This window comes from Mastigoproctus giganteus, chromosome 5, assembly GCF_048544385.1.
Source record: "Mastigoproctus giganteus isolate SK-2022 chromosome 5, ASM4854438v1, whole genome shotgun sequence".
NCBI lineage: Eukaryota > Metazoa > Arthropoda > Arachnida > Uropygi > Thelyphonidae > Mastigoproctus > Mastigoproctus giganteus.
The window spans coordinates 222,580,503-222,594,329 of NC_143579.1; the positions used below are offsets into that span (position 1 = coordinate 222,580,503).

At 33.9% G+C, this 13,827-nt stretch overlaps 1 protein-coding gene across 1 annotated transcript in view; it reads left to right on the forward strand.

Moving 5' to 3' along the window:
- The window catches only part of LOC150086137 (WD repeat-containing protein 70), a 106,945-nt gene extending 94,163 nt beyond the window's left edge, over window positions 1-12,782 (forward strand). Inside the window, exons 13-17 of the mRNA XM_090374803.1 lie at window positions 4,595-4,695; window positions 10,403-10,482; window positions 10,701-10,817; window positions 11,042-11,210; window positions 12,614-12,782. Coding sequence (XP_090230929.1) covers window positions 4,595-4,695; window positions 10,403-10,482; window positions 10,701-10,817; window positions 11,042-11,210; window positions 12,614-12,698 — 552 coding nt within the window. The 3' untranslated portion in view covers window positions 12,699-12,782. The remainder of the gene's footprint in view (window positions 1-4,594; window positions 4,696-10,402; window positions 10,483-10,700; window positions 10,818-11,041; window positions 11,211-12,613) is intronic.
- Window positions 12,783-13,827: the final 1,045 nt, after the last annotated feature.

Sequence of the window (13,827 nt, forward strand, 5' to 3'; positions counted from 1 at the left end):
GATGGAAGATCAGTGTGCAGAAATCGAAGACCTAATCAAGAAAAATGACAACTATAACCTGCACAAGAAGCTTAAAGAAGCTGGAAACATCTACAAACCGGCTCCTATCCCAAGTTTATATACGGACAACAATCAACCTATACTAAGCAAACAAGCCAAACTCGACACCTGGAAGAGCTATATATACAATCTGTTCGGCACCAACAGAAAACCGGCAGAAACGCAACAACAAACACAGGAAGACAATCTCCACATATTAACATCTGAAGTGGAACATGCCATCCGAATAACAAAGCCAGGCAAGGCCTGTGGACCTGATCAGATTCATGTGGAACTACTGAAACAACTAGACTACAGCAACATCCAACAACTAACGAAATGGTTCAATCAAATCTACAACAACAACGACATTCCATCCGAATGGCTCCAGTCCATCTTTGTGGCCCTACCAAAAAAGGCTACCAGCCGGAAATGCGAAGACTTCAGGCTGATCAGTCTAATGAGCCAGGTGTTAAAAGTCTTCCTCAAGGTGATTCAGCAAAGGATAAGATGTAAGTGCGAAAGTGCACTAGGAAACACACAGTTCGGATTCTGCAGGGGACTAGGCACCAGAGAAGCAATTTTCTGTTTACAAATATTGCTACAAAGGTGCTATGAACATCAAAAAGACGTGTATATATGTTTTATTGACTACGAGAAAGCCTTCGATTCAGTAGACCATGACCGCCTAATTGACCGACTGAGAAAACTTGGGCTTGAAAACAATGATATCAACTTTATTACAACTCTCTACTGGAATCAAACAGCCCGGCTTCGCTATGACAACGATCTGACAGACCCAATTCCAATAAAAAAAGGCGTCCGGCAAGGCTGTCCATTATCTCCCATTCTTTTTAACATCTATTCGGAAATGATCTTCGACCAAACACTGGCTGACAAGAACATCGGCATAAAAGTTAACGGACACTACATCAATAACTTAAGATATGCCGATGACACAGCACTAATAGCGGATTCAGAACAAGATTTACAGACCATCTTGAACGAAGTGGACATAGAAAGCCAAGCATGGGGGCTATGAATCAACAAAAAGAAAACAAAGGTGATGAAGGTCAGCAGGACTGCAAGCAAAATCACGATCAAACTAAACAATGAAAAATTAGAGCAAATACACCGCTTCAAGTATCTCGGAGTACTCATTGATGACCAGCTGAACCATGAGGCCAAAATCAAAAGCAGAATTGAACAAGCCAGGCAGGCATTCACCAAATGGAGAACCTTCCTCACCGACAGAAGCTTGAACATCATGCTCAAATTACGCACATTGAAATGCTACATCTGGCCAATACTGCTCTACGGTGTAGAAACCTGGACTCTAACATCAGCCACTACAAAAAAGCTCCAGGCCTTCGAAATGTGGCTCTACCGAAGAATGCTGAAAATTCCGTGGACAGCCAAGATAACCAACGCACAGGTCCTGCAGGACATGCACACGGAACGGGACCTGCTCAAAACCATCATCAGCAGGAAATGCAAATACCTAGGTCACATCGCTAGGAACCAACAAAAATATCACCTACTACCACTCATCCTGGAGGGAAAGATCGAAGGCAAGAAACGCCCAGGCAGACCGAAAATGGCATGGCTAGATAACATCAACACCTGGCTTCACATGACAACAGCACAAATTCTACACGCAGCGCTAGACAGAGAACAATATCAAAACGAAGTTGCAAACGCCATTCGGCAGCATTAAAGAAGAAGAAGATTAACAAAAATGAAAATATATATATATATAACTTATAAACATGATAAAGATGTATTAATATAATAATAATGCTGGCTTAATGAAATAAATTCATTGACGCCATGTTGGACACACAAAATTCTGATTACTGTACCATGAAGGAAAGTATACAAACGATGTTAAACTTCAAAAAAAAGTTGAGGAGAATGTACAAATGCACTGATAAATGGGAAGATGCTAAGTTATAAAGAGTGGCCTTTCTGCCTTTAAAGCTTCAAATTAAAAATAACATAAACATCACCAGTAATGAGTTCTGGTGATGTTTACAGTGAAGTAAACAAACTGCACCGTAAACAATTCTTAGGGTGTAGTCTTTATCATCCCTTTTCCAAAACCAAAAACTGAAGGTGATTTATATCTGGATTTATTCCTACTTGAAGCCTTAAAAAGCCAGTATAGGCAGGAAAGCATTTTATGTTTGCTGCTTTTACACATATAAGCTTAAAACAGGACTATGAGTGATGTGTTGCAATGCATACGAGTGATCATTCTTAAAAGGTCAACCAGCAAGTGCCATAAATGTAAAGGCACGTGAAATTAACAACTACTCAGTATCGACACACTGATTGAGCTCTTTGCTTGGCTTTTGTTTATAGATTTGGCACACAGTTTTATTTTGTGTTGATGTTAGCTTAAGTATGTGAATAAACTTTTTTTTAAATTTTATGATTTGTTTTGATTTACAGCTCAGGACAAAAATAAGTGTTCACTTTTAGCAATAAATTTCAAACTTTTAATTTTTAGCCAATTATCTACAGATTTTTTGGAATGCTGGGGATGTCGTAATATCGATTTTTTTCAACATTCCAAAAATTACAGCACGTTGAATGAGTTCCCTCACATTTAGTTGTCAGCGAATGTGTTAAACTGCAGTGCTTTAGATGTTAAAACTTCATAGGTTGACCATGTGACCAGAAGAAAAGAAAATTAACCCTTTGCAGTGCAATGTCATGCAGGACACAACATTGTAAAATTTCACTTCCAGTCCAATGTCGCAGTCCAGCCTGCCCATGAGCATTTTGTTTTTCAGCTGTACTGGTTAAATTATTGTACTAATTTCATATAAACAATCTGAAAAGCTCAATCCATGTTCATTGATGTTTATATTCAATTATTAAACACATGCAGCATTGTTTTTTTCAGTCAGTTGTTGTTGGAGCCCAAAACTTAGGCATTTCTGATTGTGAAATTTGTTTTCCTGCTGTACTGATCAATTATTTTACTACAATCTATTTATACTTCATATAAATAATCTGAAAAACTAAATCTATGTTTATATTCACTTGTTAACAGCAGGCAGTGGGGTTTTTTTTTTTTGTCCTTAAGTTTATGAAATTTGTTTTCACAGTGTACTGCCATTTATTTATACTTCACATAAAAAATCTGAAAAACTAAATCTCTGTTTATATTCAATTGTTTGTGGCACTAACCTGCTGTTAACAATTGAATATAAATAGTGACATAGTATCCAATTTTTAATGGAAAGCAGTGCTGTTTTTTTTTTTTTTTTTTCCAATGTAGAAGTCACAAAAGTAACTTATACTCTATGTTAGAGTGAAGTATTTAGACATGCCATCAAAGTCTAGTAAAGGACCTTTCTGATGGCAAAATTTAGAAATTATCAAACCTTTCTGAAGAAATGGGGGTAAGGAAACTCTTACGAATAAGGTAGTTTCTGACTGTTCCATATGGTGTGACTGGGTTTAGGTTTCATTAAATGAACTAATGGAGATTTTTGGAGTTATCAACATGAGACTAAATGAAAAAACTGATATAAAGAAATATTGATCCGAAGAATGGACAGACAGAATTAAATTTTTCAAGAATGTATTTAACAGGAAGAGATTTCTGCAGATATTTTCCATGTTGCATCTCTGCCCACCCATAAAAGGACAAACAAGGAATTCAAATTTTCTTTAAAAATTAAAAATTAAGAATTAAAAAACTTTGTAAATTATCCAAATAGAAGGTTTTGTGAATATTTTTTCCAGGAAGAAATATTGCATTAGAGCTTTTAAACTGTTTTGTCGTGCTTTTTTATATATTAGCTTATTCAAAAATTATTTATATAATTTTTGAATATCACATTTCAACTAGTCATTTGTTTGATTAATATAGCTGGACTGCATGGGGAAGACAGCAAAAATAATGCTGGACTGCAAGGGGTTAAAATCATGATAGCACTATAAGCAGGAGTGTTATAACATTAGTTTAGTGTATTATTTTTGTACTTTTTTTTTTTGCACTACCAGTTGAAATTGCTTGGTTGCTACTGCTCTGAATATTCTTCTGACACTTGTGTCCAAAATATTAAGTGCTGTACCATGCTGCCTCAACTGATCATGTGAATTACAAATTATTGCATCAATAACTCACCTTATGTTTTCTGTAGATGTCACAGATGCTCATTTGGGATACAACACCCCTTGCAGTAAGCCCATCATTTTCCATTTGGTAACTTAAGTTAATATGGAATGACAAGGAGTACTGCAGGTTTGAAACTCAACAAAAGGTTTAATAACAAATCTTTGTTGAGTTTCTGTTGTGAAATCTGTCTTCACAGATAATTCAACACAACCAACACATACATGCAAGCACGCACACACTCACCTGTGCAATTGCACAGGCCAATGTTCCAATCATGGACTGGTACAAAAATAGTGGGAACAAAACTCGAGGATCAGGTATTCAGATCAGATCTTCATGTGACTACATTATGCTTAGCATGTACAATTTAAAATCTATGTCTACATTTCCTCTTTATTTATTTATTTAATTATATTTTAGAGCGTAGTAAGAAGTTTATGGCATCCAAAGTTGAATCAAATCATTGTGGGCTGTAGCAATGGAGCTGCTAAAGTATACTACAACCCCGACATTAGTGACAGGTATTTCCTTAAGTTCCTTTTTTATATATATTTCGCTATTTCATTTTTACTTAATCTCTATTATTTGGATATAACTAGTAAACGTGCCAAAAATTTCAATGAATTTGATCAATATTTGCTTAGTATTTGTATGCCAAAAACTAAATGAAGCTTGAATAAACTTGCTTCAGATAGTAGGGTGGAAAGAACTTTGTGTAAGGTTTCTCGTGTTTATGTTTCATCGGTTAATAATTCTATAATGGAAACATTCATTAAACTGTGCCGTTTAACATAGTATATTTTGTTAAATGATTCAGGTGTGATTTGTGACATTTACATTTTCATTTAACCATATTTCCTTTAACATCCTTTGACATCTTTAAGTAACATAAACGTTGGTCCCATATTTAAATTACTCATCAAATAAAATTTTAAAAATATAAATAATTGAATTTATCATTAACTTAAAAAGAAAAACGTTTGTTATTATTTTATCAGCCTACTATGGCCAAAATGGCCAGGAGCAGTTACACTGTGTAGTTGCAGCTATGTATATGCTTTTATAGCTCCTGGTAGCAGTAAACTTTTTTGCCCTAAATCTGTCAAGATTTAGGGCAAATAAGTTTACACATGATACAGGAGCTATAAAACATTATTGCACAGCAAAGTTATAGCCGCAATTTGTATATACTAAATGGATTGATGGAGCCTCCATAGCCAGGTGGGCAGGAGCAGCAGTGCGTAGCATACGCTCCTTGATTAGACCGGAGTTTGAGCCTGTGACCACCAAATACAGAGGATGCAGAAAGGTCAGGAAATGACCACCGCATATCCCCGGAGCAATATGGCCTTAGTTGCTAATGCTCCTAAAAACCAAATAACAAACAACAAACTAAATGGATTGATCTCATATTTGGGAGGCGCTTCACAAGTTTCCCTGTTATTGCATGCTTCATTTTAAATAAAAGTGCTGCTCCAATGGAGATGTATATTGCTATTTATGCCATTTGCTGAGTGGTAAGAGGGGAATCCACTGCTCACAGTATTTCTTGTATTGCCCAAGAGCATTGATCTTTGAGCAGCTTCATCTTATGGAACAAATCAAAGCTAAGAATTCATGTGTGGAAAATATGGGGGGGGGGTTAATAATCAAAGATTTTTAATTGCTACAAAATTTTCCATTGCTACTGCTGCAGTAATGTCTTCACAGTATTATTTGCGTGACATTTTGCACTGTGTGAAGGATGATTTGTGCTGTCTCCAAGAAATGGCAGCGCTTTTGTCATATTGCTTAGGTGTAAATGCTTCTCCGGGAACAACTGGGTATGCAACGTTTACACTGTTGGTTCATCAGCAGGTTGATGTAGCACATTGTGTCTTGCACACTTTCACATCTGTCAAAGGAACTTTATTTACTTGGTCAGAGTATGAAAGGGCAGTGCATTGCTGATCCAGTAAAACAAACAACTTTCTCACTCATGTACATATAAAACACTGTTTGTTGGTGTACAGCTGTCCTATATCAGTGTTCTGCAACCAGTGTGCCGCAAAGTTTGCTGAAGTTGTATACCTATAAATAATACTATATGTATTATGATTAGAAATTGACAACTGAGAACTTTTACTTATTTTAAGAAATTAACTGTACATTATTTACTCCCAATTATAGTTTTTATGTATGTTTGTAATGCCATTTTTACTGAAACAGTGTTGTATGTGGGACAGTAAATTATTTTTCGTCTGAGTATCCAACACTTGTTTTCTCAAATTATTTGTGTTTGCTCTTCCAATATTTCTCGTTTTGCCACTGTGCTGACTGAAATAAGATGCCGCTTGTAAAATTAGATACGTACGTACTGTTCCTTAAAAGTGTAAGGATTTAAGGATTAGCAAAACATCCCCCGTCTTTTATTATTTTATTGGTTTGTTTTGATATTTGTCTCTGCTTCTTCATTTCGATATTCATGCTACTTCAACTTTATTACTTTGTTCCTGTGCCGATGCACCCACCCTTTGTTATAAGACTATATTTTAAAGCGATAGATGTGTCCCTCCCTCTGTTTGAAGAGCATTGGTCCCGCATCTATCACTTTCAGTTTCTTCACAGCTGTGCTCTGAAATAGTCAGAAAACTGTGATTGCAAGCCATAACATTGTTGATTGATTTTGCTATTTTTTTTTTTTTTAACAATGGACAAGTTCTTCGTAAGGAGTATTCCTTCCAAGAGTGCAAGTCCTGAAAGTGACGAGCCCGAAAAAAAGAAACAACAATTAGTGTGCAGACGGTATAGCGATAATTATGTGTATTTTGTTTTTTTTTTCTGGTGTGGTGATAAAACATGCCTAATCCCCGAGTACCGTGTTCAGAGAAAAACTGAGCAATGCTGCTATGGTTCCCAGTAAACTGAAAAGAGAGTTCTCAACAAAACATTCTTCTCTGGCATGCAAAGATATCAATTATTTTTGACGGTTGTTGCAACAAAACAAAAAACAGGAAAAATTTATGACTTCATTGGTACGTGTTTCAGAAAAAGTACAGGAAGCTAGCTATAAAGTAGCCAAACTTATCACAAAGGCCAAAAAGCCACACACAATAGCCGAAACTTTGTTAATGCCAGCTTGTTGTAAAGAGATGGTGAAAATAGTCCTGGGCCCAGAAGCTGCTAATGAAATTTCAAATATTCCACTCAGCCTACACAATCAGTTGCCAAGTCAGTGATTTGTTCAGTGACATTGAAGACATTATGAAGGAGAAAATCAACAGCAGTCAGAAGTTCTCACTTCAGATCAACAAGTCCACAGATGTTAGGGGTCACGCTCAACTTCTTGCCAACATTCAGTTCATCAATGGAGATGTAATTGCAACAAATTTCTTTTTTGCAAAGTACTGCCCGAGTGAGCCACCGGCGAAGAAATATTTTGTGTTACCAATGAATATATGCTCCAAAATGAATTAAATTGGAAGGATTGTGTTAGTGTTTGAATAGATGGAGCCGCTTCCATGATAGGTTGAATTAAAGGCTTTGTGACTAAAGTGCATGAAGTGAATCCTAACATAAGATGTGACCATTGTCTTATTTACTGTGAAGCCATTGTTGCCAAGTCTTTGCTATTTGGTCTGAAAGTTGTGCTGAACAAAGAAGTAAAAGTCATTAACTTCATCAAATCGCAGCCCCTCAATTCAAGGCTTTTATTCTGTTTTGTGTCAGGAAATGGGATCTGAACACACCACACTCCTGCCACATACAGAAATACTGGTGGTTATCACGTGGTAAAGTGTTAACTTGCCTTTTTGAACTTAAGGAGGAGGTACAAACGTTTTTAACAGTTGAGGGTCATGAGTATGCAGAGTTATTTGTAGATGATGAATGGGTGACCAAGTTGTCATGTCTTTCTGATATTTTCGTTCACTTGAATGAGCTGAACTGAAAAATGCAAGGCAAGAATGAAAATCTTTTTCCGAGTGTGGATAAGATTCAAGGCTTTCAGAATAAGCTGGATTTGTGGATACAACACATTGCAAATGGGTCGTTTGAGATGTTCCCAACTGTGTGGCTGCTTGCTGCTGGTAATAAAGTGGTGATGGACTTCATTAAAGAACATTTAGATAACTTGAAGCAGAAGTTCAAGGATTATTTTGGAGAGAGCATTGAAGATTTTGACTGGGTTTATGATCCATTTGTTGCTGATGCAAAATCTCTTCTGATGAATGTACAAGAGGAACTAACAGATCTAAAGGCAGACAGAACATTGCGATTAAAACATCGTGAAGCGCAGTTGGACACATTTTGGTTGTCAATAGGGAAAGAAAACCCGGCTAGCTCCAAGATGGCAATTAATATGTTATTTTTTCAACTACATATTTGTATGAACTGGGCCTTTTGACCTTGACTGAAATTAAAACATCAGAGAGGTAGAGACTCAGACCATTGATGAAGAAATGAGGCTTGCATTGTCAACAATTCTGCCACTCATCAGCCTTCTGTTTTCATCAAAACAGGCACAAGTATCACATTGAAGGTATGCATAGTTATTTGGCTTAATACTAATAGATTTTTTTTTTTTTTTTGCTTTGCTTTTGTACAGTGATTTAGGGTTCATAAAATGTTAATATATGCATTAGCTAATTTCTGTTGGAACAATAATAATTAATTCTATTGTGACTTATAGCTTATTTATATTAACATTGCTGTAAACTATGCTTTTTGGGATTAGCATTTTGATGTTCCGTGTTGTGTCATGGATAACATAAGGTATGCTTCGAAGAGAAAAAGGTTGTGGAACACTGCTGTATATAAATATGACTATAATTAAGATTGTACTGTCTCAAAAGTTCCAGAAATTATTTTTTAACAGCAAGGTTTCAGTTGAATTCTTTAATAGGAGAACAGACTAGACTGACCTCAAAGCAAATTGTAATAGTTCATTCTTATTGCTGGGGAGGGGCTAGGAAGGTTGATAGACATTGACTATTATGCCTGCATATCACAGGATCATACTGATTAGTCAAATTACGCTTTTATCCAGATTAAAGCAAAATTTAATGTTCACTTGTCATCTATTCTTGCACACAATAGAGTGCAAATGTATCCTGTGAAACAATAGAGTGCAAATGTATCCAGACATGTCCCTTGAAAACTTCCATTTTCATGTCAAAAAATTAAGACAATAGTAATTGGGTTTTTCACTTATAATGCACCATGCTTATGAAATCCATTACTGTGAGGCAAACTTGTTGGTCACGATTTCTACAAAAGTGTTTTAATATGTCATTTCTTGTATTCATAATTTCTCTTTAGTTTGAGAAAAGAATGGTAACAGAGCTTGGGCTTATGCTCAATTTAGAAACAGCATCATTATCTGCTGGTCAACCTAAAGTTATCAATACAGTATTGTTTTTATTTAATAGCATCACCCAGGAGTAAATCCATTATTAATTAAAAACTCCAAGGCAGAAAAATACAAAAAAACATAATGTAGAGTAGCATTTTTTTCTCAAACTATTTCAATGTCCACTTTGAAACAGCACCCTACTTCTTGACTAATTTATATCATTTCTGTTTTTAGTTGTGAGCATTGGAAAAGTTATTTTTCCTTCAAACAATTTTTGGGTTGAAAATCAAATTGCAATTTTACTTTATGCTCCATATTCACCAGCTTCTTTTAGTTTCTTTGGCAATTCAAATGAGTAATGAAAAGTTTTTGCTACTGGGACAATTGGACCATTCAAACATTATGACAGAGTTGGTACATGTTCCAGAAAATGCTTTCCAAAGTCGCTTGTATAATCTTCAGCAGTGCTGGAAATGGTTATAATAAAGCAGTGGGACACCACTTTGAAGGAAACAGATGCCAGTAATTTAACTTTTTTATATTCTTGTCATGAAGTCAGTCCTAAAGCGTTTTAAGACAGATAAATTGTCTCACTGCTCCGAATATCAAGTATGTCTATATTTCTATTGTATGTTTATTATCAATTTATTTATGTTTTGCTACAAATATTTGCATTGAATGAATAGACTAAATATTGGTGTATGTTTTTCTCATTTTATAAATATAAAATACAAAAGTATTTCATTAATAATGCAGATTGCAAATTTATTAAAGTTTTGAAATAAAACTTTTCAGCAGGATTAAATACTAAAAATGTATTGTTTAATGTTCCTGTAAATACTTTTCTAAAACACTTTCTGAGTCTGGATTTTTTCCCTCCATTTTTTGGCCTCTAGGGGTGCCAAATTATGTGTAGTTAGAACCCAGAGAAGGACAAAGCAAGTGGAGATGGTTACCCAGCAACAAATTATAACTCGTAAGTAAACATAACTTTCTTTTGGGAAATTTAATGAATAGTGAAATTTTTTTTATTATATGCAGCTGTAAGTAGTAGTTTAAGTCCATAGAAATGGCATTTTTGGTTTGTAAATGTATTTTTGTAAATTTTTTAGTTTTATTTCAGGCTCTAGTGCATATGTTATCCTTGCTTTAAAAGAAAAATGACTTATCTTCAATTAATTATTTTTTTTTTAGCACATGCACTTCCAATGTTTCGAGTGGATCGACCACGTAGTACAAAGAAACAAATGGAAAAAGACAGAAAGGATCCACTAAAGTCACGTAGGCCAGACTTACCTGTTACAGGTCCAGGTAAGTGCAATTTTGAATAAGTTAAAATGTTATAGGATATATTTTTTGAAATACCACAATTATATATACAAAGTAAAAGATATAATTTGGCATATTTAAAAACATTATCATATAAATACATATGATTTTGCATAATTATTTATATTTATCATTATTTTATAGCATAAGCTTTTCAATTACCATAGGCGATGCACTTTTGTAATTAATGATACTTTTTCCCCCAGGTCAAGGAGGTAGAATTGCATCAGCTGGTAATACATTATCTTCTTATATTGTAAGAAGTTTAGGATTGAAGAAAAAAGTAGATGATAATGTTGATCCTAGGGAAGCTATTCTGAAATATGCAAAAGAAGCAGCAGAAAATCCATACTGGGTGACACCAGCTTATGCCAGGTAAAATGCTTAGTTTTAAAAGATTCTGACAACTTTTTATGATTTGCCTTAAAGTTCTGCTTTATTATTTCAATTTACAGTTGAGATAATACAAGTATGTAGATTGTTGTTTTTAGAATTAAAATAGCGTTGAAATATTAAAAAAGACATTGCAAGAAAAAATAATTATGAAGAAAAGGAATAATCAAACTAAATTAAGAAATGGTCTAAAATAATTTTTAACTAAAATATGTCAAATCGAATCAAAACTGATGTGATTTCTCCCTTCTCCCCACTCCCACACTATTCCTGTTCAGAAAAACAGCTATAGGTTTATGTAGTATACATAATGGCAATGCTTTAGTCCGTCATTAAGATTAAAGCTTAATAATGATCAAAAAAATGAGCATTAGTTATGTAACAGTCATACACACAGTTCCAATTACTCTAGATTTGTTCAGCTCGCTGTTATATGTGAATGTATAGATGTGTAATCAATAGGCTTCTGCATTTTTCAGAATGTGTAAACATTTTCTTTTTATGATTTTTTTTTTTTGTTTGTGTGGGTTGCTATTGGGTATTATCTGTCAGGAGATTAATAAACTGAGAAAAGCTGTGTTATGCTTAAGAACAAAATCATATTCAATTATACTATTTTTATTTGAGAAAATATCAAAAATTAAGCTTAAGGTTAGTTTAAATGATAAACTTACCCAAAGCTTAATTTTTTGCACATAATTTAATATAAATATTTATACTTCAATTCTTTTTATAATTATTTGTCTTTCTGTTGTTTTTATATACATTCTGTTAATTTACTTTTAAATATTCTGTTTCACACAATCCAGCCTGGCAACTGTATGCATACATTCTTTTTCTTCTTTATTCTAATGAAGTCAGCTGTTAATGCTTAATTTCTAGCTGTATCATTTGAAAGAGATAAAAAAAAAAAAAAAAAAAAAAAAAGAATGCACACCTTAAAAGAAAAATTCAATAGAAATTCTTTTTAAGATACTTTTTGTACAAAATAACATCTGTTCTCAAAACCTAAATGTTTGTCTTACTATATCATCACTACTTAGTGATATATTGATAATTGTGCTTCATTTTCAGTGTTTCGCTATTGTTTATAAGTATTTATGATATATTTTTTTTAAAATACCTGCTTTTTTATAAGGATATGATAACGTATAGGATATTTTTTATTGAATATTTTGAACTGTAAAAGCTATATGAAACAACAATCGAGCTATTTCATTTTAATAACTGCATGTTAAAAAAACTGATATCAAATTTATAGTAACTCCTTAAATTTGAAAAATAAGAAAAATTTTACTGAAGATGTTAATAGATATGATTATTGTTATTTATTGCAATTTTTTACTTTAACTGAAAGACTCATTTTTATTCTTCTTACTTTTAAGTACGCAGCCTAAACCAGTTTTCTCAAAGGAAAATGAAGAAAAGGAAGATGCACCCCCAGCAAAAAATCCCAAATTGTCTTCTTAAAGCACAAATATCTGAAGCTTTTAGTGTTGTTGAGATATTGTTTTATGTTGATGTATAAATTAAGAGAAATATCACCCTGTAAATCTCACCCCCTTAGAACTTTTAAATAACTGAAATTTTTTGGTAACATTTGTCATTATTTTAACAACATCACTGCAAAATATTTTTAAACCTACTACATATAAATTTAACAAAATTTACAAATACTTGTGAAAGAAACTTCGTAAGTATTAGAATGCTAATAATAATATTTCCCATGTAGTGCAAGGAAGCCTCAGGCTTTTGCTGCACTGGGAAAAAAAAAAGTAGATAAGAAAATGCAAATTATATGCTTCCCTTCTCACACAAACCTTATGGTTCACCTGCACTATCATAAGAACTTTATTTCTATCTAAAACAGTTGTACCTTAATAAATCTTTCTTACACATTTACAAAACACATGCCAGCCAAAATACACCGGTGTTCAAAGAAAGTGAATTACCTAGGAATTTCACATTTCTAACCCTTTTTCGTGATGGTATGTTACATTAACGACTAGCATCACAAATAGAAATATAAACAAAAGATATTTATTAATAGTCGAGGCAAAGCTAAGTAATATTTGACAGGTGCTCTCAAATTATTCCAAAATGAGCATTTGCAACCTTTATACAACAGTTTTGGTAAACATGACAGTTATGGCTGAAATGTTATCAGAAGCTCTCAATTTGCTTCAGTTTATCATTTTAAATGGAAAACAAAATGAAAAGTTCACCAGGTGCAAACTAATATAATAAATAATAAAACTAATATAAACAAAAAGGTGAACCGCCTCCGGCCCTGATGATATCAGCACACCATCGAAGCATTGACAAGATCAATTTCTGAAGATAATCAACTGATAGTTCATGGTTCCAAACACGAATTATGGCTTCCTGAAGTTCACGAAGGGTCTTTGGTTTCTTTGCAGATTCCACACAATGCCATCAGTTCTCTATAGGATTCAGGTCTGAGCTGTTTCCTGGCCAGCTAGCAGTTGTAATGGACCGTTCTTCCAACCATTTTTTTACCTGTAACAAATGTATATACATTACTGTCGAACCTGGAATGCAGAAATGAAGCTAAAATAACTACAGAAGTGCCTACTTA